General features: G+C 35.8%; 1 protein-coding gene across 4 annotated transcripts in view; it reads right to left on the reverse strand.

Annotated features, from left to right (window-relative positions):
- Window positions 1–24899, reverse strand: part of LOC107701044 (protein-methionine sulfoxide oxidase mical2b-like) — a 55177-nt gene that overhangs the window by 6526 nt on the left and 23752 nt on the right. For 2 of the 4 annotated variants that reach the window (XM_016502963.1, XM_016502986.1), the window contains 23 exons: window positions 23574–23721; window positions 22729–22928; window positions 21305–21411; window positions 21148–21213; window positions 20929–21060; window positions 19382–19513; window positions 18289–18627; window positions 16034–16138; window positions 14727–14843; window positions 14455–14547; window positions 13654–13758; window positions 12142–12328; window positions 11966–12030; window positions 10934–11012; window positions 6380–6497; window positions 5931–6007; window positions 5307–5375; window positions 4253–4362; window positions 2850–3666; window positions 1275–1348; window positions 1058–1140; window positions 870–876; window positions 555–645 (listed from right to left, as the gene is read on the reverse strand). In XM_016502963.1, the coding sequence (XP_016358449.1) occupies window positions 555–645; window positions 870–876; window positions 1058–1140; window positions 1275–1348; window positions 2850–3666; window positions 4253–4362; window positions 5307–5375; window positions 5931–6007; window positions 6380–6497; window positions 10934–11012; window positions 11966–12030; window positions 12142–12328; window positions 13654–13758; window positions 14455–14547; window positions 14727–14843; window positions 16034–16138; window positions 18289–18627; window positions 19382–19513; window positions 20929–21060; window positions 21148–21213; window positions 21305–21411; window positions 22729–22928; window positions 23574–23721 (3321 nt within the window). The remainder of the gene's footprint in view (window positions 1–554; window positions 646–869; window positions 877–1057; window positions 1141–1274; window positions 1349–2849; window positions 3667–4252; window positions 4363–5306; window positions 5376–5930; window positions 6008–6379; window positions 6498–10933; window positions 11013–11965; window positions 12031–12141; window positions 12329–13653; window positions 13759–14454; window positions 14548–14726; window positions 14844–16033; window positions 16139–18288; window positions 18628–19381; window positions 19514–20928; window positions 21061–21147; window positions 21214–21304; window positions 21412–22728; window positions 22929–23573; window positions 23722–24899) is intronic. The other 2 variants (XM_016502970.1, XM_016502978.1) reach the window with 2 other exon arrangements.

A 24899-nucleotide genomic window follows, 5' to 3' on the forward strand; every position in this document is an offset into this window, starting at 1 on the left:
CACACACACACAGTCACACACACAATAATGTTTTTTTTAATTATTCTAATACATTTAAAAAGGTATTAAAAGTATTAAAATATATTAAAATAAAAAAGAAAGAAAGAAATATATTATGGTTTATAAGTCTTAGTTTGTCATTTTCAAATAATCTAAGAAGAATAACAGGAAGTCCACATAGAGTCACTCCCTGTGACTTCCTGTGTGACATGAAATAAACAGGGTATAACAAAACCAATAAAGTATAATATAATAATTAATTCCAGAACAAGTTTGTGGAAATAAGGTTGCGAAATCTCGTTCCCGATGGCAAAATATTTCTCAGGTTTGCACACTTGATAGGGCAACGACATTGCGCACTTCATTCGCATAGCTGTCAGCAACCGAAATAAAAGTCGTAAGTGTCATAACACCCCTTTAAATAATTATATCACCATCACAGAGTGAGTGGGTGGAGACGGGGGGCATGTAAGGACAATGGGACTGATAATGAGGCACTTTAAATAATATATTTCAGATGTAATAACGTGTGACAGTGTTAGAATGTGCCGTACCAGTTTCTCTGAGGATCTTCTCCAGAGCCACACCTTTCTCCTCCAAAGCTCTCTGCTTCTCCTCAACTTCCTCCAGCTGTCTCTGGATTACCTGCCAATCACATCAGATAACTGATATACATCAGATAACAGTAACTGGAATATATGCAATTCATATTTCTAAAACAGATATACTTCACAGTAGTTCATAAATAAATGTGGGGTTTTTTCTGAACAAGGGATATTACTTTAGCTTAATATTATTTATTAATGACATTTGTTTGAAAACCATATCATTCTATGACTCATGTGTGTGTGTGTGTGTGTGTGGCATACCTGAGCCCTGTGAAGTATTTTCAGTGTATTTTTAATATTGTTATTTTATATTTTTAATTATGTACATATATCATCACAATACATTGGCAATACATACACAAGAATTAGCAATATTAAAATACAAAATTAAAAATACATGCTACATAAACTCACATATAATACATACCAATAATTATAAGTAATTAAACCTGTGAAGTATTTTCAGCTGATCTCTCTTGGTTTGTTGGACGGCTGTTTTCTCTTTTTTCTTCTGTGAGGTGTCACTGTAGGTCTTTATAGAACATAATGAACAAAAAGGTGATGGTTCAAACTGGGACTGTGTGTTTGAAATATGTAGAAGATTTCACACAAATTGTTGGAATACCATTAGTGGTGTTTCTTTAAGAGAAGTAGAGGAGCGTTTACCCTTTGTGAGTCTGGATCCTGTTCCTCTTCACTAGATGAGTTGGACTCTTGTTGTTGTTGTTGCTGAGAAGAAGCTGTGGATACAAACCCACAACAATAATGTATCGTTGAAATAGCAAATTGTTTATTATTAAGGGATTTATCAGCAAATACTGAAATAAAAATAAACAAATAAAAACCCAATATGGGCTGTCAATAATAATAATAATTAATAATAAATAATGCAATAATTAATAATAATAAATACATTTTTATTTTAGGGATATTAAGGCATATTAAAAAAGTAGGAATTTATGAGTTAGTAGCAATATACAGTATATATTTGTATATATATATATAAGTGGCGGATAATAATTTTAATAATTAAAATAATAAATAAATTAATAATAGTAATAATAATAACTGTTATTATTATAACAACAAAATGTTAATTACTAATTTAAAAAGGCACATTTAAAAAAATAGGAAATTATCAGTAAATAAATAAAAATCTGATATTGGCTAATCATAATTGAAGAAAAACTAATTTTTTTTTAGGTGATGGCACATTTAAAAACAAATGGGATTTAGTAAAAGTGAATTGACATGTGGCCAAATATGGTGACCCATACTCAGAATTTGTGCTCTGCATTTAACCCATCCAAGTGCGCACACACAGTAGTGAACACACACACACCCACACAAAATACCCTAAATAAACAAACAAATCCAATATTGCTTGAGAAAGATTAAAAAAATAATAAAAGTAAATATTAAAAAATGGACCAATAACTGATATGGTGTAGATCTATATAGCACTTGTATTGGCCTAAAAAATACAGTAACAGTGGCATGAAAAGAGGTATTGTAAATATCAAAGTCTTTTGCTGATTATGAACATCAGTGTACAAGAACCAGATCATCAGAACAGATCCATTATTTGAAATTAGACTGTTTATTAAACTGTATCACTATGCTATCAAAACTATGTGCTGCAAACAATGTGGTATGGATATCATACTTTTCTCCCTACGTTGGCCTCTAGAAATGTTTTGATACATCACAAGATTAAAGCGGCACGTCCCACAGTTACCTGAATATTGAATGCAAGGAATATAATAAAAGCCAGTAGGAGATTATAATATAAGAGATAACAGCGCTGCATATAACAATGAAGTTAACACAAGCAGCACCATGGGTTTGTGCACACACCGTACGTCATGCAGACGGCGAGTGGCATCAAAACTTTAATCACTTAGAAATAAAGAGCATGTGAGGACGAGTGCTGATGTTCACCGTCTGGGGTAAACTCATGATTTATTTATTGCTACACTATGTAACTTTTGGCCTTCTAGCGGTAGAGACTAAGCATAAGAGACTTTTTTCATAAACATTAAAATAACTTACCAACCCCAAACTTATATCGTGTCATACATTTACATGATAAAGATGTGAAATTGTATTCAGATGAATGAATGTGTTGCTGAACCTATTAGACACTCGGTGCTTTTATTTTTCTTTATCATTTTAATGTAGTGATTTTAAACCGCTCTAAAAACCAGTTGACTGTTAAAGGTCAGTTTAACCTGCAATTACCTTTGCTTCTGAACCTGGAAAGAATGGTCAAGATGTCCTTCTGGTTGTCTCCTTTGATCTGATCTGCTCCTTCGTTCCTCTTAATGCGCAGAGAGGAGAAGAAATTGAGTTTTCTGGGTGGTAAGGAGGCCATATCATCTTTTGTGGCCTTGTGGGTTTTGGAGCTGAGAGCCACCTGCTCCAGTAACGTGGTGAGCTCACTTCCTGTCCTCACTCTGGATTGACTGCCATCGGTAGACGTGTTGCTGTGTTCCTCATCCTGGTTGCTCCGAATGCTGCTGCCAAACAAGCCGCTGAGTTTGAAGGACCCCTCAGACAACGGCCTGGCTTTCAAAGGCCGGTTTCTCCTGAGGACCACAGGGTTGTTCCCTTTGCTGGAGGATAAGGACTTCCGGAGACTGCTGGCCCACTGTTGGAAGCCAAAGAGTGGAGGAGTGGGTTTAGGTTGAGGACGGCTTGGTTTTGGTGGAGCTTCTGGTTCTGGTTGATCATTTGGAGGATTCATTGAGGTTCTGTCAATTTGTTCTCCTTCAGAAGTTGAGGGCTTTCCAGGAGCGGCCAAGTCCAAGTTGAGCAGCTTCTCCTTTTCAGATAAAGACAGCATGAGCTTGTTCTTGGGGCTGAGGGAGTTCGCTTCTGAGGGAACGGCCGTGACGACTGGCTCTGGGGAGGAAGTGCTGGGTTTTGGGGATTCGGGAAGAAAATGTTTGCGATATAGAGGGATTTTTGGGATCTCTTCCATGGGTGTTGACTTCTTGTCCTCCATTAGGGGGCAGTCAGACTCTGTAGTTGATGTTGCAGCCTTTGTTGAGGAGAGCTGTGTGAGAAAAGACACGTGCTGCGTCCCAGTTTGCCTACTTATACTACGCCCTTAAAGTATGTACTCTTTTGGAGTAGAAAAAGTACACACTTTTGAGTGTGTAGTAGAAGAGTAGGCAAGCTTTGGGACATACTATCACGTCATACAATTGTGTCTTTAACGGACCGCTCTGTCGCGTAGTTACACGCACCCTGTCACTGTAAACTGGCCCGTCAATCATCTTGTCACAGAAAAGTAGCAGCACGTTGATCTGCTGGCCGTGGGTCTTTATGCAGAGAACTCTGCTCATATTTTTGCATAATGATGCATTTAAAAGTTAATGGCCAAGCGGATGTTTAAAAAAGTTGGATAGTATGAACATTGGGATGCAGGGACAATCTTTAACAGCTCATGGATACAACAATTGAAGAACTGTGAACGGACTGTAAAAAATGAACAAATTAAACACTATTTTGATCATTTAGACCAAGAAACCTCCTAAGTTGCAGTTGTAGAACAGCTGGATGAAATAAATGATAATTTGGGGTTAGACAATGATGTTACACAGAATGATAGACAAAAGAGTGAATGTAAATCAGTTTACTGATTCATGGATCTCCTCAAAGTCCGAGTCTTCATCTTCCTTTGTGAGGGCTTCAGTACTATCATCTGGTTTTCCACGGTGAAATTTCTTAATCAGGACGAGGGGCAGAGCTGAGTGAGGAAATTATGCCACAAAGGGCTTTGATAAGTGATCACAGATCTAATGAATAAAAAAAATAAAAATAAAAATAGAGACACCCCCCCCCCCCAAATAATTATTAAATTAATGAATAATAATAATAATAATAAATCAGTAACGTTTTAATTAGAAAGAAAATAAATAGTGAAATTCAGAATTCACTGGTTAGTATCACTTGGAATTATGATTCACTTATATACTTACAAGGAATCTGACATGGTAAACAATGGCTAAATTGAGCTAATAACTACATTAAGGAGTTGGAATTAACTGTAGGCAAAACAATTAAAATTTACTGTAAAGATTGAAATGTTTGCCTGTACTAACTGCTTTTGTATGGTCTCAAACAATAGCTGTGAAACAGACCAGCAGCGCCCACTGGTAAAGTGGGTGGATATGACCAGCATCCAACAAAAAAAAATATAGACACATATTAGTCTGCCTCGAGTTTTAATGTATATAAAGTCATATCAACCATTTCTATAGTGCAGCCTTCAGAGAAGTTGCTTTAGAGTTTTGCTTTCAGTGCTAAATACCAAGAAACTGAGCCCTAATAATGAAGCACATGTGCTCAGGCGACCAAAAGCTGCATTAGCTTTTATAAATAGATCATGAATGATGCTTGATATTAATCCAGTCAGGATTAACAAATGAATTCAGATTAGTTATGTGTGGCAACTGACATCACAAGGCTGAATCATACAGCATGTTCAGTCGAGACACGGAGAGACTCATTATTTATTTTGAGCTCTTTATTAACCTTGAGCAGAAAAATAGCTCGTGCATAGAAACACGATTTAGAATTTAAGATTGTGGCTGACAACACAAGCTCAATGGGAAGGAAAAACACTTCTGCCGTGTCTTTGAAGATTTTCATATTGTTGGTTTTATTCGTGGGAGACTGAATGATACTTACTGGATCGGATTTTCTTCCTCCAGAGGTTGTTTTTGTTTGTAATTTCTCCTTTGGCTGTAAAGTGTTTCACTGATGAAAAGAGGAAATCAAACTGAGCGCTTAAAGTGACTGATCATTTAAGAGCATTTGTTTCAATTCACATAATGCAAAGTTTCAATGTATATTTATTGTTTCACCTTGGAATTTGTTTTCAGCCAAAAGCCAAAAAAGACAAGCTAAGCAAACAAATCCAACAGCTGCTGTCTAACAAGCTGCATGGGTGACCGAACAAAATGTTCAGCCCGCTGCAAGACACGTCCATGGGCCAAAAATTATATACAGTCAATGTGAAAGTCTGGCTTTGACTGCCACTCCTTAACCTCATTAAAAAAAACAGACGAAAATCCAAGCAGGAAACCCAGAGATGAACATGGCCTCCACATATCAGTCTGTTCAACTATTTAATAGTGAAAAAAAGGTGTCATTTTTGGACACATCAACCATCCTTAATATATGCATGAAATGGACGGGCCCTTCTATATGTGACTTGAAATCTTTAAGTGTCCAAATACATGTTGGGGGTAACCGTAAGAGACAATAATAATGGATCCTGTGACTGTGAGGAAAATATACGTTTTGACTGACCTTTCTGCAGTGGAGAATCGGGACACGCAGGTGCAGAATCTGCAGGATCGGGCTTTTTAGATGAATCTTTGACTTCACTACACCAAAATATGCAGATAAAAGACTTAAGATAAAAGCTTTCACATATATTATTAGTGGTTTAATAATAATATTTATAAAAAAATATTTATATTAAAACAGCAACAATAATAATAAAATAATACAATTATTATTAATTTATTAATAATGAAAAAAAAAAGTTCACTCTAGAAACAAATAATGAACAGTATCTCTCAGTCTCAAATGGCTCAATAATACTTTTTGAGTCTAAAATGTCGACACAAGTAAATTCCTTGTCAGGGTAAATGAAAAGTTTCATTGTTAGACATTAAAGGGGTCATATGATGCGATTTCAAGTTTTCCTTTCTCTTTGGAGTGTTACAAGCGTGAAGTGAATATTGTGGACGAACCTCATGTTTATGACCTCGGTTGAGTCTGAGAGGGCCTGCACCTCTGCACTCTCAACAGGAGCGCTGGGGTTCGACAAACCCTTCGGGTCATTCTGAGATCTGGAGTCTGATTCAGCTCCTGCAGGGTCCACGCACACACATATGACAAACTGAATTTATAAACCAGACCCTGCTCCCATGCTCAGAAATTATTACGTACATTAATGTCTGTATAACACCAGCACAACAACTACTATTACTACTACTACTACTACTACTAATAAATAATAATAAATTGTTGGGTTTATTCATTTACTTTATTATTATTACACATATCCCTGAAGAGGAAGCTTAACTAATTTATAACTTGTAAAATGTTACATGGCAGTCTTTAGTTCATCACTTTAATAAAATGGTTTGTAAAAGCTGAATTCCTGTTTAAAATGACAGAATAAGGTCACTGACTTTCATAAGATGACAGTACATCTGAACACATGACTAAATATGAACTAATTTCTCAGCTTTTTATTCATGTTAAGCGGACATTATTACCTTGAGACACCCCCCATATGAATGTCTGTTTTGATGAGTGCTTTTCAATAGTCTCCATCCCTCACTATTTAGCGCTTTCCCTCTAGCACACTCTATGACATTCATTCACGTATAAACTGAATACAGCACTCAATACTGCAATACTTTTTATGTGTCAAATGAGTTGAAGACATAGCAAGAGATCTTCAAATGTGTTTATGAGAGCTTTTTCATTCATTTTTGACCCTGTAAATCTTACACAAAACACAAAAAAAGTATTTGCAAATGTTTCATCTTTATATTTTGCCTATACAAATTAGCCAATTGAATTCATTAAATGAACCATGGATATATATAAAATCAATTTAACCCTCATGTTCTGTTTGCGTTGTTTGAGACCGCAAGGCCTTGATAAATATATTTGTTTACAGCAGGGCTCGCAAAATTGCTGTTAGCCCAACGTCCCGTGCTATTGTGTCTTCCAGTCGGGCTACCGAAATGTATCAGCGCCCTGCCCGACTGTCATCTTAAATACAGGGATCAAACCGCGGCGCGGGTGTTTGTATCTCTGAAGGCAACAGACTGTCTTCAGAAAAGTTTCGATGGCATTTTCCTTTCATCTTACCTGTAATACCTGATAAAGTAGCACGCTTCGTTTACAGCCGTTACCAGGGAAACCACTGTATTTCTGCCGAAAGCGCCTCCTGCTGGCAGAGAATGAGTTTGCATTCTCAATAAGCCCGGCTGCTGTTTTTGTTCAGATCAACGCGAAAATCGACTCTTATTTTTACGCAGCAAACACGCAGTTGTAAATGTGAAAGAAGTTAATGTGCCTTCTAAAAGTTTAAACAATTAAGACAGTAAGATATACATTTATGCTTTCAATTAATATTAGAATTTTAATACGGTTGACTCATCCCTGTTCTTAAAAATGGTGTAAAGGCTGAAATGTGATGTTTATCATTTTGTAAGACTTTTTGTTTCGTGAAAACCTGTATCTGAACTGAAAATCATGTCATTTTATGGTTTAATATGAGACCATAGACATTGCCCTTCCCTGCTCATACGGTATTTTTATTTGTGCAGGTCATAAAAAGCCTTAAATTGGTTTTATAAATTCTGCAGATAAAAATTTGTAAATTGTGAAATAAAATTCCTTCCTTCATATTTGAGTTTTGAAAATGTTTTTGATTAACAGTTAGACTCCCATCCAATTTTGTATTAAAATTTTTTATTTTTTTGTGGGCTAGTTAAATTTATCAAGGGCTACCAAAATCTGAAGAGTGCCTGCCCGAAGGGCTACCAGGGATTTAGAAATTTTGCGAGCCCTGTTATAGTATGTAAAATTCTAATATAGATTTCTATCTATCTATCTATCTATCTATCTATCTATCTTCAACAGAACATGGTGGTTAAAAATTCATGCAGACCTTTTGTTGAGGCAGTAGTCACCTACAAAAAGCAAATAAAAAGGACAGGATAGAAAAGACCCAAAAGAACCAAGTTAAGTTGGACTATACAAGAATTCAGACAATTTAAAATGGGTCTGATGTATGTACTAAAAATATGTATTAAAAATGGTTTGTTGCAGTTCCAATGCTTTTAAAACGTGGGATGTGAAGATAAATAGTGTGAAAAGTGAAAACACAAAAAAGGGGGAGGGTTACATTTGTATATCGTGGGTGTGATATATCTGGCACAGAATTCTTTTTTTAGGCCTATAATGAAAATTGATAGTTGTGTTGCATTTCATATCAGCTTGGTAGTAAATATTTGTATAGAATGTTTCATCATTGCATTGATGAATACAAATGCTTCTTTGCTGGGGGTTACACAGGAAGCTCACTGAATCGGCAGACAAAAAGGCAGAAACAAACTTTTAGATTTAAAAATGAATTTATTTTATGCTTACAGGCTTTAAATATATTATAATTTAAGATAAACAGTCTTTCATTGTGAAATATACAAAGAAATAGCAAGCTAAAATTTACGAAAAACAATCCTCAAAGGACTTTAAAAATTGTGCAAAACTAAGTCTTCTTACATGACGACTTCAGTTTGTTTTTAGGAAAAGGAACAAGAGAGTGCTCTTACATGGGATTGGGATAGTAAAGCAGCCTCTGCAACAGAGGACAAACACGGAGAGAAACAAGAAGGGAGATTACTTTACGAGACACCGTGTACTAGAAAAACGGGTGCATTCAAAAAGCATGCTGGGATAGTCAAGCGTACAAGTGCACTTCTGTTAGTATGTTAGCTCTGGGTACAAACAAACGCAATGCCGTCTTTCCGTGAAGGACTATGATGATGTTTGTGATGTCTCATAAGAAATGTTCATACATTAGACCCATGCTGCATGCAATCACAATAATGGGGTTAATATAATATATAATATAGTCAAGGGATATGCAGTGGGAAGCGTAACAACCAGATCACCTGACCCATGCAGGCCAATCGCGTTCCTGCTCTCACGGTTCAGCCAATCAAGGAGCATTGGAAACTTGAAACAGACTATGTATGATGTAGAGAAGGATGGGAAGAATGAAATATGAAGAGAAAGAAGGAAATTGAGAGAGAAATCGCACTAAAATCAAGGGTGAATCTTCCAGAACTATAATTATGCATGTTCAGTACACTTAAACACTGATAAATCAGTGCAAGAAAAACAACAAAAAAAAGACATTTTTAAAGTTTACACCACACATTTAGTGGAATGTTTGAACACTGATTGATTAAACAATTGGAGGTACCCTATTCACGGTGATCCCGAAGGACAATTCCGCCACTTTTACATTAGAAATCAATGCAGAATATGACACATTTCACCAATAAAGACTATTTGCATTACATCACAAAGAAACCCCACCCCCCCCCAAATTTTGGTTATAAGCTACATCTAGATTCCCCAAAAGGCCGTAAACTACAAAATTAGCGAACATTTCAACAACATCAAAAAAAAAAGATGAAGCCTATCATATTTCCTAATTAACAAAGTCGTCAAAATGCATTTTAATACTGTTTGGCAATTCCATTGCACATAACAAGGGCAGATGCAAACCTGCAGAATGCAAAATGTTGCATTCACGTTAACCGGCAGTTTCAGGCAGTTAGGATAAAGCAGCACAACCCTTCTCAGTAAAGTGCTCTTATCAGCTTTGGGTCTTACATTTTCAATCAGAAGAATATTTACGAACACTGAATGTTTCTTAAACCCTGTAGGGCCATAGCTGAGTCTTAAAGGGACAGTTCACCCAAAATAATAATTCTTTCATCATTTACTCACTCTCATGTCATTCCAAACCTGTATGACTTACTTTCATTTGCAGAATACAAAATGACATATTTTGATGAATGCGGATGATGTTTTTGTCAGTACTGTGAAGGTCAACGGGGTCCACAAAATAACATTGGACCCCATTGACTTTCACTGTATGTACAAAAAAACACACTTTTCATTTGTCAAAATATCTTTTTGTGTTTCGCAGAAGTCAGTCAGTGATACAGGTTTGGAATGAAATGAGGCTGAGTAAATGATGAGAAATTTTAATTTGTTATTTTGGCTGAACTGTCCCTTTAAGAAGTCTAAAATTCAACTTCTCACACAAATCACATAACACTGTTAAAAGTACCAAGATATAACCTATATTATCAGCAATAAACTAAGCATTTCAGTGTAAGGGACTGGCCTGGTCTACAGAGTTTAGGAATCCCCTTCCCTCGTCAGTCTAGCAGTACCGAGGACCTTTTAAGACAGTTGGAGCCCCCGGTACGGCTTGACTGACTCCATCATGCTCTCTGGGGAGGGAGCGATGGCCTCTCGGCTCATCTGGCCCGTCATCTCATGCAGCACGTATATGAAGGGCACACCCAGACTTAGTAGCTCATAAAGGAATACATAGTCCTCCTGGCGCTCTCTGATGTGTAGCGCTACGGCCCGGGCCGCCTTATACATCCAGCGGGCAAGCTGGCGGGGCGTACCGAACAGTGCGCGGCCCACGTGCAGTGGCCAGTGAAGACTTTTCCTAATAAGGGAAGTCAGGGTACCTGAGGACGGGCCGCGGAGGCCGTCTGTGGCAGTGTAATCAGAACTAGCGCTGGACGAGGGTCTGCCAACTCCATTGATCTGTGCGACATGATGATGATGATATAAATAAAACAGAAGACTGTAACAATTACAGTACACTAAAAGTTACTTCTAATGTATATATCAAATGTGCATAGGATATTGCAAGTAGATTGATCATACACAGACATGCTGTATATATTAGTGATATAATAATAATAATAATAATAATAATAACAACAACAAATAATTATATTACTAATAACTAATTATTATAAACAAAAAATAATAAAAAGAAAACATGACTAAGAATAATAATCATTAATAATTAACAGATCTAGATTATCTAAATTATTACTATTATTAATATTACTATTATTATTATTATTAATGTTATTACTATTATTATTTGATTATCTTGATTATTAATAATAATAATAATAATAATAATTAAACACCAGCTTTAACTAATCATTATATTACTAATAATAACTAATAATTATATACTATTATAAATAATAAAAATAGCTTTTATAATTGTTATAATAATGATTATTACTATTATTAGTTACAGGTATTATTATTAATAATACTACATGACTGAATACAAATTATTCTGAAAAGTTATCAACAAAATCTAGATTATACTGATTATTAATAACTATAATAATCAAAAACACAACACAATTATATACTATTATAAATAATAAAAATAGCTTTTATAATTAAGTTTATAATAATAATAATAATTATTATTATTATTAATAACAATAATATTAATAATGTGCTCACTTAATGTCAACAGTTTTGTATGCATTGTTATTAAATGACTGATTATTCTGATAATAAATCAGATGTAAATGAAAATTTACAAATGTAATTTTATTAAATCAATTATTATTGGTCTATCGCAGCAGTCTGAAGTCAAATGTTCTTGTATAACCAATTCTTAACTGTATAACTGTCTGATTTATTGGTTGACTACATCTGTTTAATAAAATTATTAATATTACCTCTCCTCTTGGATGCCTACTGCTGATTTTTCGCTGAGAAAAGTGCAGCTTGCAGTAAAAAGTGCCTGCAAGAAAATAATGCAAGTAAATAATTTTTTCAATTCAATACTACATACTACATGTAGCAGTCTGATGACTAAAAATGGCATTATAAACACCATGTCACTCTAACAAACCTTGGTTGGAGTCGAAGGCATGTCCACCCAGACGCAACGTGCAACCACAGATGTTACAGCGGAAACACTCTCTGTGGAAGAAGTATCCCTCCGCACTGAGCCGCTCCATTATGTACACGCGCTTCTTACAGAAGTGACAGGTGTCGCTGCCGCCCAGACCCTGAGTAAACTCCTTCCGCATGCTGGTCTGAAACACAACATCATCGGTTTTTGTGGGAAAAGGGATCAAACAAAATTTTGATGTTATAACATTGTTCTAATACACTGCACTGTAATTAATTAATTAATTCAAATAAAAACATTAAAATAAATAAAAAATTTAAATCAAAATCAAATTTATTAATAGTTGATACCGGGGGTCATATAGCCTATTCCTACATTACTTGAAGCTCCTTGATGGCTAATGTCAAAATCGTAATTGCAAAATGTGCAAAATGCTAGACTTCATGTAAAATATTTTTTATAGGTTAGTACTCAGAGTCTGCACTCAGTTTGTGATATTCCTGTTATACAGTATTTTAGAGTAAACAGTAGGAATGCAACAATACAGTTAGCCCAAGGTTCAATAAATCTCTGCTTTTTAAAAACAGTTTTCAGTTTGGTTCTGATCGTTTGGCACAACAGAGTTCTTTTTAGCGATTTTAAATGCTATTTAAAAATAAAAAACTCCAGTACATTGTTGTACACTGTAGAAAAACATGGATTATGTTTAAGGTTATGTCTACCTTAAATGTATTTTGAGAGAAGTATTATTTTTATAGATTGGCCATTATTTAGTGCTATGAACACATGTAATGTCTGTTTCATTCATACTGGATACTAGAGGGCGCCCCTGCGCAGAAAGTCCACATATGCATCACCGAAGAAATAGAGCTCACGACTCCAGGAAATACCATACACGTGTTTCCTCATCTCAGCGCACGACCCACGGACACACAAACAGAGCCAGTTTGGAGAGAAATAAAAAATTTAAAAAAAAAACACGGAAACCGCTCTGATTGGTTGAACTCCTCATCTTTTTCTGTTGCTTGTTTACTGCGCGTGGACAGGTCACCGGGTTTTTGCGTAGTTTAGAGTGACAAATCGTACCAGCGTACTTTAAGGTCAAAATGCATACAGGTTGGCAGGTCTGCCACCCCAGATTCTGCACATCTTCTGGCATCTGTCTGTGGACAAAGACCTTCTTAACTACAGAAAATGTCACAAAGTTGTGGCCATCAACAAAAACATGCAGTTTTTGCACTTTCCACTTTCTACAGATCACAAGATTGAAACACACCAGTTTACAACAGAAGACAACTGAGATATAAAAGAAAACCTCATGACACTGGCCTACATCCTGAGGCTGTAACTTTGCAATACAGACTAAATCTTTGTTGGGAAAAATGAAATGACTTCTGATTCACATAAACAAGAACATGAGGGCTCCTCTAAAAACTTCAGAGGATTCTGTAGCCTGAAGAAATAACCATATCTTTTAAACAATCTTGTCCCAGGACACAAGGTGCTTACCAGTGAGAGGGTAAAAGGGTTGTTAGGTCTGTGATCGGTCTCATATAAGATGGCCAGTGTAGCTGCTTTAACGCCAATAGCAGAGGAAACCTTTCCCACAGTTCTCTGACAATCAGCAGTGAAGAAATGAAGGGGAAAAGGGAGAATAGAAAAAAAGGAGAAATGTGGTAGATATTCAAACCATAGTGGAGAATGATACAGATATGAAAGAGCGAGTTAGTGGACCCTCTTTAATCAAATTTAAATTAAACTTTAAATAAATTTTACAGTATTTAATTGTATTCTTGTATTCTTTAATTGTATTTGTAAACTATTTCTATAGCCCCATTTAATAGATTTCCGCTAACTACACAATATATACAAGGAAGACTATATAGAAATATAATACGTTTTACCGCCCATCTCATTTCTTCATGTTTCAGGGACTTAAGAAAAAGCAACATATCTTAAAAAGTGTTGTGATCTCTTAACAAACTACTACATAAAAATGACAATTGTGTTCTTTCATGCATTTAATGTGTAGCAAATGTGATGCTCCTTCAAAGGAACGACATGCTCATTTTATAACGTAAATTGTGCAAAAAAATGTGTGACAGTTTTTACACTGGCCCTAGTTAAAAATCAATTAATTTTTTTGAATTGTACAAAATATTAAAGAAATCATACCTGCTTTATTAATGGCAAAACATCCAAAAGTGTTTATGACATGCAAAGGTTAAGGTCAGATTGTTGTTTTGTTTTTGCTTCATTTTTATTCAGGCAGTATAAGGACGCACAGCCACAACATAGCTGCTTGAATACCTGTTTGGAGGGGTCAAGGCACTCTACACGTCTGATTTCAGAGTGATCTGTGTGCTGAACGTGGTTCAGCTGTGTTTCTGAATCTTCACTGCGCTACAACCAATGGAAAATGCCTTTCAACATTACTTACAGATTCTGATATACAATTTTTTTTTTAATTCTGTAATGTGACTCAAACCACAGTCTGTGCAGATAGAGCACAGAGTGTTTATGTAGTCTGAAACAGGACAGCTCCTCTAATTACTATTATTAGTATAATCACAATGTTTTACCTGCTTGTATTGGACTGAAGGAACAGGAGACAGATGACAGGAGAGAGTAGAGCATTCTGGGATAGCCTGAACTGAGAAAGCTTTAGAAGAAGAAACAGCAGAAGAGCTTTCATCTGCCTGTGTCAGGAGAGCAAAGAAGATGTAGAAAAACAAGAAACATTTAAAAAAGAAATCACAGTCCAAAGATTATTCAGAAACGGAACACTGTAAGATGACAGAAGAGAAGGACAGATGTAAAATAATGATTAAAAAAAAAAATAAATTACCACTACTACTACTACTAAATAAATAATAAATTATTATTATTATTATTATAGCTAATACTGAAATACTACATTTTAAATATTGTTATAATAAATAAAATACTACTGCTAACAATAATAAACTATATTGAGCAATAATATTATTGAGTGTAGTTGATATTAAAATATTAATATGTATTATATTAAATATCTCTTTTTATAATTAATAACAATGTCATTAATAAATAAAATATTAAATATTTCGTTATAAAGAAATAAAATACTACTACAAATATAATATTAGTTATTATTGTTATTATTGTTAGTGTAGCTATAAATATTAATAAAATTTTAAATAAAATAGTTATACAAATAAATTAAATCAGTACTTAACATAATACGAAATATAATAATACAATTATAATAATATTAGTGTTTTAATAATATTTTATAATATTCTAATGGAATAATTTTTTTTAAATCAGTTATGAGTATCTTACAATATTCATATTGGTCAAAAACCATGAGGATCTGTCTCTCTATAGGAGAGAATGAAAAAGGGAAATACAGACAGACAGAAACAGAGAACTACATTCAGCAAAGTGGCCAACCGCAACGTGACTATTTTATGTGTTCCTGCTTAGCTCTGCTAAAATGAAAGCATGCTGACCAAACAAACTGTTCTGCATTTCTTCTGCCTCAGTTTTTGCATTTAATAATTATATAAGTCAGGATGAAAAAGAAAAGGTCACTGTAAATAAAGCATGGAGAAAGAGAGAGATCACCAATGTTGGCATATTTAAGTCCTTGTTCCTCTGAAGTCCTTTCAAGGGAAAATCCCTTGTGAGGTCAAGTAAGGACAAACAAACTGAGCAGAAAGTGTCCAAAATAAAATGTCATAGATATTGAGGCTATTTTCTGACCAAAAACCAAAACACAACACAAAGTACTTGTTAAAACACACTAAACCAGCCACTGAAGTTTTGTGAGCACACAGCAAGCAGGGCTGTACCATCATGCTCTAGTATTATGGATGCAATCCAAAAACAAGTCTTTGCTTTTCACCTGAGGTTGAAGTGGTTTGCCAGTGAACAGGCGGCTCAGTTGCTGAGCTCGCATTTTAATGCTCTTTTTGTCGAACTGTCTAGTAATTTCAGCCTGCACTTTTCTCTGCAAAGTATTCAAAGGCAAAAGAGACAGAAAGCATCACAAGAGATAAAGGAAGTAAAACCATGACTGTCCGTACTAGCAGTAAAGGCCCCAATATACTCAAAACTAAGTTCTTTCATTCTTCGTTTAGGGGTAAAACGAAGTTTGAAATACGTGAGCAGCAGTATACTGTTATCGAACATCCCGACGCCACCCACTCTGATGAAAGCGACGGTTATATGAATATGTAAATACGTGCTGCGCGCTTTCCTCTCAGTAACAAAATAAACACAACAAAAATTTATTAAAAGCATCTGATCATAGCAACATGGGTATTTTTACACGAGCTCTGCAAATTAGCACTCCCGTGAAGTCACGTCACGTGTATTTATATGGCACTTTATTCAATATATTGCTTCAAATTAAGCAGCAGTATTAAACATGAGAAACAGTGTCAGTGTCTCATCTCATCAGAAGCACAACTTAATTTGCTACTATAAAGCGGCTCTCCACTGCGCGGACATCTCACCCCCAAGGACTCGACAGACTAAATGTACCCAGAGAAGAGTTCCGCGTGAAAGAAGGCGGAGTCTCAGCGCACACCTACTATGACGTAATTGTCACGGACCAATGGTAGTACGAAGGTGTTTTGCAGCCAGAACAAACTTTTCTGGAATGTTTGCTTTGGCAAGACGTTTCGAACTCTCAAAACGATCTTCGTTTTGGCCAGATTTTGTTCAAAATTACGCCACATCAGTTCGTTCTTTGATTTCGCTTGAAGCATATCTAGGCCTTAAGAAAACAGATTATTCAAAGTTTACAATAATAAATGTAAAATATTCATGCATGGCATGCAAGCTCAAAATAAATCGGGAAAAGAACTAGAGTCTGTCCTTATGCTTAATAAGAGTAGTTAAAAAAGAAATGAAAGCATTAATATTAATATAAATTATTTGAATTTTATTTAATGAACCTAAAAATGATGCAAAAAAAATATTTGCCGTAATAATTTTTTTTTTTTACAGGGGTCATGAACTGAGAAATCAAAATTCCCTTGATCTTTTGACATAGAGGTCATTGTACTATAAAAACATTATGTAAGTTTCAGAACTCAAAACTTTCTCGTTAGTCTAAAAACAGCTTATATTGAAGCCAATCTGCCAAAATGACAGCTTGTGGAATGTGCCACTTTATGACGTAATAGTGTGGCTAAACCCCGCCTCCGCAGAAGATGATCAATGCCTGCTTCGACACCACTGCCTGTTTAGCTTTGCTAACTGATTTGCGCATGTAGTGGGTAAATAACGAGAGAGACAATCGCAGGTCTACAAAGAAATCAAACGATAAAAATGGCCCCAAAAACAACAAGACGCTGTTCAGAGCCAAGTTGTGGAAAAACACATTGCATTGCCTTCCTTCTGATCCCAACGTTAAGAAAGAGTGGATGAAGTTTATTTTTGATGAAGTTCCAGACCGCGTCAGTAAGAACTTGGTCCTTTGTTCATTTCATTTTACCGCAGATTCGTTTACAAACAAGGCACAATTCGACGCAGGATTTTCAGAAAGACAAACTAAAAAAGACGATGCTGTGCCGAATATATTGGATCCGACAGTAATGTTGGACTATATTGGATCCGACAGTAATGTCGCACCACACAAGTGTGAGCAACTGTTTTTATTACATGGTCACTATTGCTTCTGTTATTACAGATCGTTTGATATGTACTGAGTATTTATGCGTTTTTAACTTAAATCACAGCAGTGTCCATTTGTAAAGGATGTAGGCTGTCAAACATACACAGCTGTTAGCTAATCATAGCTGTGGGCGTTTACTTCAGAGTTTACAATCCGCCACGCCTATTCAAAACAGCACAGAAAATAGCATATTACTTCTAAATTATGATGTTTTTTGATGTAAAAATCTTGATAGCATAAGTGTACCATAGAGAACAGTACACATTAATAAAAAAGGCAGTTCATGACCTCTTTAAAATTAATTTTATGTATTGTTCAGAAAACATTAGTAGCGATTATTTAGAGTGCGTGCAAAACTCATGCTGGGAATGTTATTCTTGGTTACTATGTTGTTGCTAAGGTGTAAGTGTTTTTTGATATTCAGGTCCCTATTTTAGAAATGTAATAGGTTTGGATTGATGCATCACACCATTCACCTGACTGACTTCCTCTTCCAGCTTCTGTTGGCACTGCAACATGGCGCTCATGGCTGGCGTGAATGATGGGAGTGAATCTGAGGGGTCTGCCTTCAATGAGGGCAGATGAGAATCCGACTGAAGCACATTGAAGGGAATGTGAGGAGATCTGGGACGAGACTCACTGCTTTGATAACTTGAGGGAATTTCAGTTAGCAGGAGACTACGGTGAATGCCAGTGTTTTTGTGGTTGGACTGGATTTCTTTGTGACCGTGACTGGGCTGGATTTGTAAACGGTGGTCAGAATGATGGGTCTCATTCCTCGTGTGAGATTCCAGCAGTCTAAGATAAGGAGAAGGCTGAAAGGACATGGGTAACAATGTCAAATCTGAAGCCAGATTCATTAAAAAAATTATTAGGGATGCATGATTTATGTTAGTGCCATATCGGTTATCAGCAGATACTACAGATTTTTTAAAAATGTATTGTATTGGTAGATACTGCGTATTTTAATTGTTCATGCTCATTTTCTTTATTTTTATATTTAGATCATATAATGCTTACTAACCTATAGTGAATCTTAGAAAAACACTAATTTAATAACACCGTTAAATAGAATCTTTAGCAATATCTTAAAATAAATATCCATTTTCATACTCTTCATAATAATTGTGATGTCTACATTCACTTGTAGCATCAATTTACTTTTTAAAATGTTTTTATTAAATAATCTTAATAGTCTATAAAATAGTCTTAAATAGTCTTTAAAAAGAGTCTAAATTCCAACTTTAAATGATTGTTCTAAAAAGAACATACCACACGAATGACATTTAACACGATTTACATAAGTAGGTCGTGTTCCTGGATCAGCATCCACTGCTGTTTCTGGAACATCAATGAACGACCGAATGTGGAAAACCCATACAGAAGGATTGACTGATAGGAATGTTATTCTAGGAAATGTCGATCTAGTGACATTGTCTACTCGTGTAAATCACGTTGCGTCGTGGATGCGTGTCACGTTAGCAGTGGACACACATAATAGAATCAATACACTGCATGAGATTGTGGGTGATGTGGAATGACAGATCTTTCACACGCTACGGAGCATACCTGCCATTTTGGTTTGGGTGGAGGGGGTGCGAGCTGGCTCTTAGGTTTGGCAAACCGTGGGTTTTCTGTCATGTCCAGAGATACGGGTTTGTCAGCAACAGAATCAGTCTCAGATTCAGTCTCAGATTCAGACTAGTTTCGGTAACATTGCACCCGGGGAAATAGAAAGAGATAGAAAATGCAGAAAGAAACAGGACGGAAAGGAAGAGAAAATCAGAAAAGCCACAGAAAAAGGAAAGTAAATGTAAGAGCAGAACAACTGAATGAAACCGCATTAAATGCTTAAAACCACAGACTGGCTTATAATCATCTCGACAGCGCTGCAAAGAAAGTTCATTAGCTATTCATATTCAGTTATGGAGTATTAACACTCCATGAGTGACCTACATCCTTTAAGCCTATAATTGAGCAGCCAGACCATTTAATGACCACTGCTAATCTCAAAAAGGAAAGCTTGCAGAAAAAAAACAGCAGGACGACTGTGAAAAATCACAATTACACTGCATTAAGGGATTACAACTAAAGACAAAACATTCATTTTTCTGATTTCAACTTTTTCTGTAAATAATACTATACATACTTCCTGAAAATCTGTTCCAAACCTACATAAAATTTGTGCCAGGAACAATAGAAATGTTATTTGTTTTTGTTGACTGGTTCATGTGGTTAGTTTTAGGCTAATCTTAATTTTCTAAAACTGACTAGCAAAAGATTTGTCATTTTAAGTGTTACCAATTAGTCACTGATAACACTTTACAATAAAGTTTAACTCAATAACATTATTTAATACACTACATTTTAATATACTTTATAATTATACTATTGTTCATATGTTTAATTTATTATTTTATTATTATGAAGGTTTATGTAATCTATAAATATACAATTGTCATTCATGTAAGCTCATAATAAATTAATATGGTAATTTATACCTGAATTAGATAATTATATAATTAAAAATTGTATATTGAGAAATAACATTAATCTAGATTATTAAATGCTGTAAAAGAAAAGTGTACTTAATGCATTATACTTAATGCAATAACTATTGTTAACGAAGTCAAGCTTTTTCTGCCAACAACCCACCAAAAATAAAAATAAAAACCCCCAAATTCACAGCATTAATTCGTACACTTTCTTCTTTGACAAACAAAAGTCATGTTTTGAAATGCACTGTCATGCATCCAAATCGAAATATTCTGCATCTGATGAAGCAGAGGATTTACTTTCGCTGTACAAAGACAGGTATTCATACGGGATTACAGGCACGTTCAGGATCTGGATTAGATCAGAGATCCCTGCTGCTCGTTCTACTGAATCCAGAGTATCAGTACCACATGAGCAGTTTACAGACTATGTTTCTGAAATACTAAAACGACCAACTACAAGACAAAAGAAGAGTCCACAAAGAGGCTCAATATACATCCTGTTATCTTTTCAGCAGCTAAGGCTTAGGGGATCGTGAGGATCATTGATGTAGTAATGTCTCCTGATGGACACTGGCTGCTTTAAAAAAAAAAGAAAAAAAAAGAGAAGTGGAGCCGTACCTGTCTGCGCACACCACAGCTTGGTGCATTCTCCTCAAACCTGGCCAGCAGTTGAGTTGCCATGGAGCGCACCTTATTTTCCTTCTGTTCCTCTCTCTCACCTACAGGGGGTGCACTCTGATTGGGCATTAGCTGGGGGAAGAAACAGACCAATTAGAGGAAGCAAAGTAATAAACTGTGGATGTTTAGAAAGAAGACATATAGGGCAAGTTAACATACCTCCTCCAGATGACTGCTGGCCTTCTTCCTCTTTTTGTTGTCATTGTCTTCCAACTTTTTATCAACCTTGGGATACAGAAGTGGTAGTGTTTTACATTATTAGGTTTAGCTGTTGGCTCAGTTTATATTAGTCAAGTAAATAGGACAAAAATGCTACCTTTGGGATTCTCTTCCGAGGCAGTGCTTGATTTATCGAGCTATAAAGAGAGTTTGTGGTCTTTGATGAATAGTCTTCATTATTTGCATCAGTCTCTTTGGGTACACCTGCAAACACACCACAAAAATCTTGTTTTGTATCATACTCTGGTGTGCAAATGAACAGGAAATATAATAATTCCTTATATTATAAATTAAACAATTAAATATATAAAAATGTATAATAATAATAATAATAGTAATAGTAATAATTAGAATATAATATATATGAAATATATAATATATACAAATTGTATATTATAAAACTATTTAATATTCATATAATTCATTTAGTCATTTAATCATTTAGCAGACGCTTTTATCCAAAGCGATAGCATGCAGTACTATCCAGGCCAATATATGAAAAACTCTTCCTCAACATGATAGTTGCCCAATGCAACATTTCATCTATATCTGAAAACAGAGTTTTATGACAAATGTTGAATTTTTGGTGGTCCAGGGATGCACAAGCTGCTTTAACAGTCTTTAAATGGTGGCACTGGAGATCTTCACACACTTTATTTGGAATAAACTATATTTAAGAAGAGTTTTTGGGCAGTTCTTTTTTAAAAATCCAGACTTCATTTTAAGGCACATTAGTACATTTAGGGGTGGGCGATATGACCAAAATCTTATATCACGATATGAGTGATTTTATTTCACGCTCATGATATATATCACAATATAGTTATTTCTGCTTGAAATAAGGTCTTTATGATATCTAAATTTTTGAAATTTCATAATTCTTGTCACCAGCGTCAATATCACAAAAAAACTAATACTAGCTAGGGCTGACAATAATTCAAAATCAATATATATTGCGATATAATTTTTTTCAATTACAGTGATATGATTTTTAAACACATTTCCGATATTTCAATTTACATTACCAGTGTTTCCCATACATTGATTATTTGTGGCAGCCCACCACAATATCAACACTGACCACCACAAATAGATTTTCCAAAAGGCTTTGACAGTTTGACTTTGTTGAATAATGCACTGCACATTTCAAAATAAAAAGGAGGCGTGGGTGGTTTATATGAATGTATCTTTAAAGGGAACTGAGTTTATTCAAAAACGTTTCGATGGTATTTTCATTTTATCTGATTAAGTAGCGTTTATGAGCGGAGCTCTGCTTTGTTTAGTCGTTACCGGGGAAACCGCTGTTTCTGCCGCGGCAAAAGGACGATAGTCCAAAATCTCTACTGGTTGACAAAATTCTACCAGTTAATCGTGTCTACCGGTATATCGCCCACCCCTAGGCTCATTTATGACGTATTTCAGGCTTCAGAATTATACTACATGACTGATACAACCCAAATGAAGACTTTCAAACTTCATTTGTGTTTTTTTATTGAGGTACTACGGTATGGAAAGGTCTACCTGTGATGGATTGAGGCGAGTTGCGGAACATCTCGTAAAATTTGGAGAGGTAGAGCACCATAATGAGCTTGTCTGGCCCCCGTTCGGCATTCATTTCCTTTCCTGTGGTGACTGGCTGGATTCCAAACTCCCTCTCTGCCACGTCAAATGCCAACTGGTTGTTTTTAGCGCAACCTGCCTCGTTCAGGGAGTCAAAATCACTGAAGGAAGAGATAAAGCGAGGAAGATGAGACCACAAAAGTGAGATAAATAGGCAGAACAAATAAGGGAAAACAGGGGCAAGAAAGTCCTTATCAGTTCTGGATGCCACTCCACTGCGCTGAGAACCTGTGTTCATGCAATCTGTATCCTTGGTGATGCATAATATTTGTCAAAAACCCTCTCACAGAATGGTGTGATGATTGGACGAGCTGATTTATAATGAGTCACATCTCGCCAACACATTTTCTTTCACATCCAGAAGGGACAGCAAGATTTATGACAGAAAGTGTGAAAATTATGATGTAACCTCTACAGAGTCAGGGAAGAACACAGCATGTTTTTCTTCCTCTTTCTTTTGGTCAAATAAATGTTTCACCTCCCTATTGGTCCCTTTTGATACATTCATCTTATTGAAGTGAACTGAACTACTTTCACTAAGCTGCAGGGGAAGCGAAGTTGAAATATCAAAGCTATTGTCCTTTAGTACAAGCAAACAACTTGTTTTGATGGCTTAGAGAAGGAGTTACCGCCAAGCGTTAGATCAAAGAGCCACCAAATAATGGAGCATCTGTCAAACCGTATGAGGGTGCGATCATGGAACTGAATGAAAATGATAGCCAGTTTGTGTGTCAGGTCTTGCTCACATGAGGTCCGGCCGCTGACTGTGAATGAGGGCGCACAGAGCCAGGCCGCTCCTCCAGGAGGTCGTAAGGTCAGTCACATCCACCCCCCTGTAGCCCTGGGTCTGCTTCTGACACCACAGCAGCAGCCGGCTGGGACGCACCTCTGACTCTGAAATCAATACGTACAATCATTAGGAGCTTTACAGTGAAATTTGTATTGTAATCCAATATACATGTATTCACAGGCAGCCAAAATGTTGAATGTTGACAAATAAGACAGCTCTTTATAATACCTGCCAGTGATAAACACTACTGTTCAAAAGTTTGGGGTCAGTAAGATTTATTTTGAAAGAAATTAATACTTTTATTCAGCAAGGACACATTAACTTGATAAAAAACGATAAAGACATTTATAATGTTACAAAACATTTCTATTTAAAATAAATATTGTTCTTTTAAACTTTCTGTTCATCAAAGAATTTATTTAAATATAAAAGTTTTTTTTTATTATGGTCAACAAATAAATCAAGTGGTCTTGTATTACCCTAACGCGGCGTGTATGTGTATAATCTGTGACAAATTGCTTTTGTAAGTTGCTTTAGTGTCTGCTAAATGCATATACAGTGGGTACGGAAAGTATTCAGACCCCCTTCAATTTTTCACTCTTTGTTATATTGCAGCCATTTGCTAAAATCATTTAAGTTAATTTTTTTTCCTCATTAATGTACACACAGCACCCCATATTAACAGAAAAACACAGAATTGTTGACATTTTTGCAGATTTATTAAAAAAGAAAAACTGAAATATCACATGGTCCTAAGTATTCAGACCCTTTGCTCAGTATTTAGTAGAAGCACCCTTTTGATCTAATACAGCCATGAGTCTTTTTGGGAAAGATGCAACAAGTTTTTCACACCTGGATTTGGGGATCCTCTGCCATTCCTCCTTGCAGATCCTCTCCAGTTCTGTCAGGTTGGATGGTAAACGTTGGTGGACAGACATTTTTAGGTCTCTCCAGAGATGCTCAAATGGGTTTAAGTCAGGGCTCTGGCTGGGACATTCAAGAACAGTCACAGAGTTGTTGTGAAGCCACTCCTTCGTTATTTTAGCTGTGTGCTTAGGGTCATTGTCTTGTTGGAAGGTAAACCTTCGGCCCAGTCTGAGGTCCTGAGCACTCTGGAAAAGGTTTTCGTCCAGGATATCCCTGAACTTGGCCGCATTCATCTTTCCCTCGATTGCAACCAGTCGTCCTGTCCCTGCAAATGAAAAACACCCCCACAGCATGATGCTCCCACCACCATGCTTCACTGTTGGGACAGTATTGGACAGGTGATGAGCAGTGCCTG

Source organism: Sinocyclocheilus anshuiensis, unplaced genomic scaffold (assembly GCF_001515605.1).
Source record: "Sinocyclocheilus anshuiensis isolate Anshui unplaced genomic scaffold, SAMN03320099.WGS_v1.1 scaffold1423, whole genome shotgun sequence".
NCBI lineage: Eukaryota > Metazoa > Chordata > Actinopteri > Cypriniformes > Cyprinidae > Sinocyclocheilus > Sinocyclocheilus anshuiensis.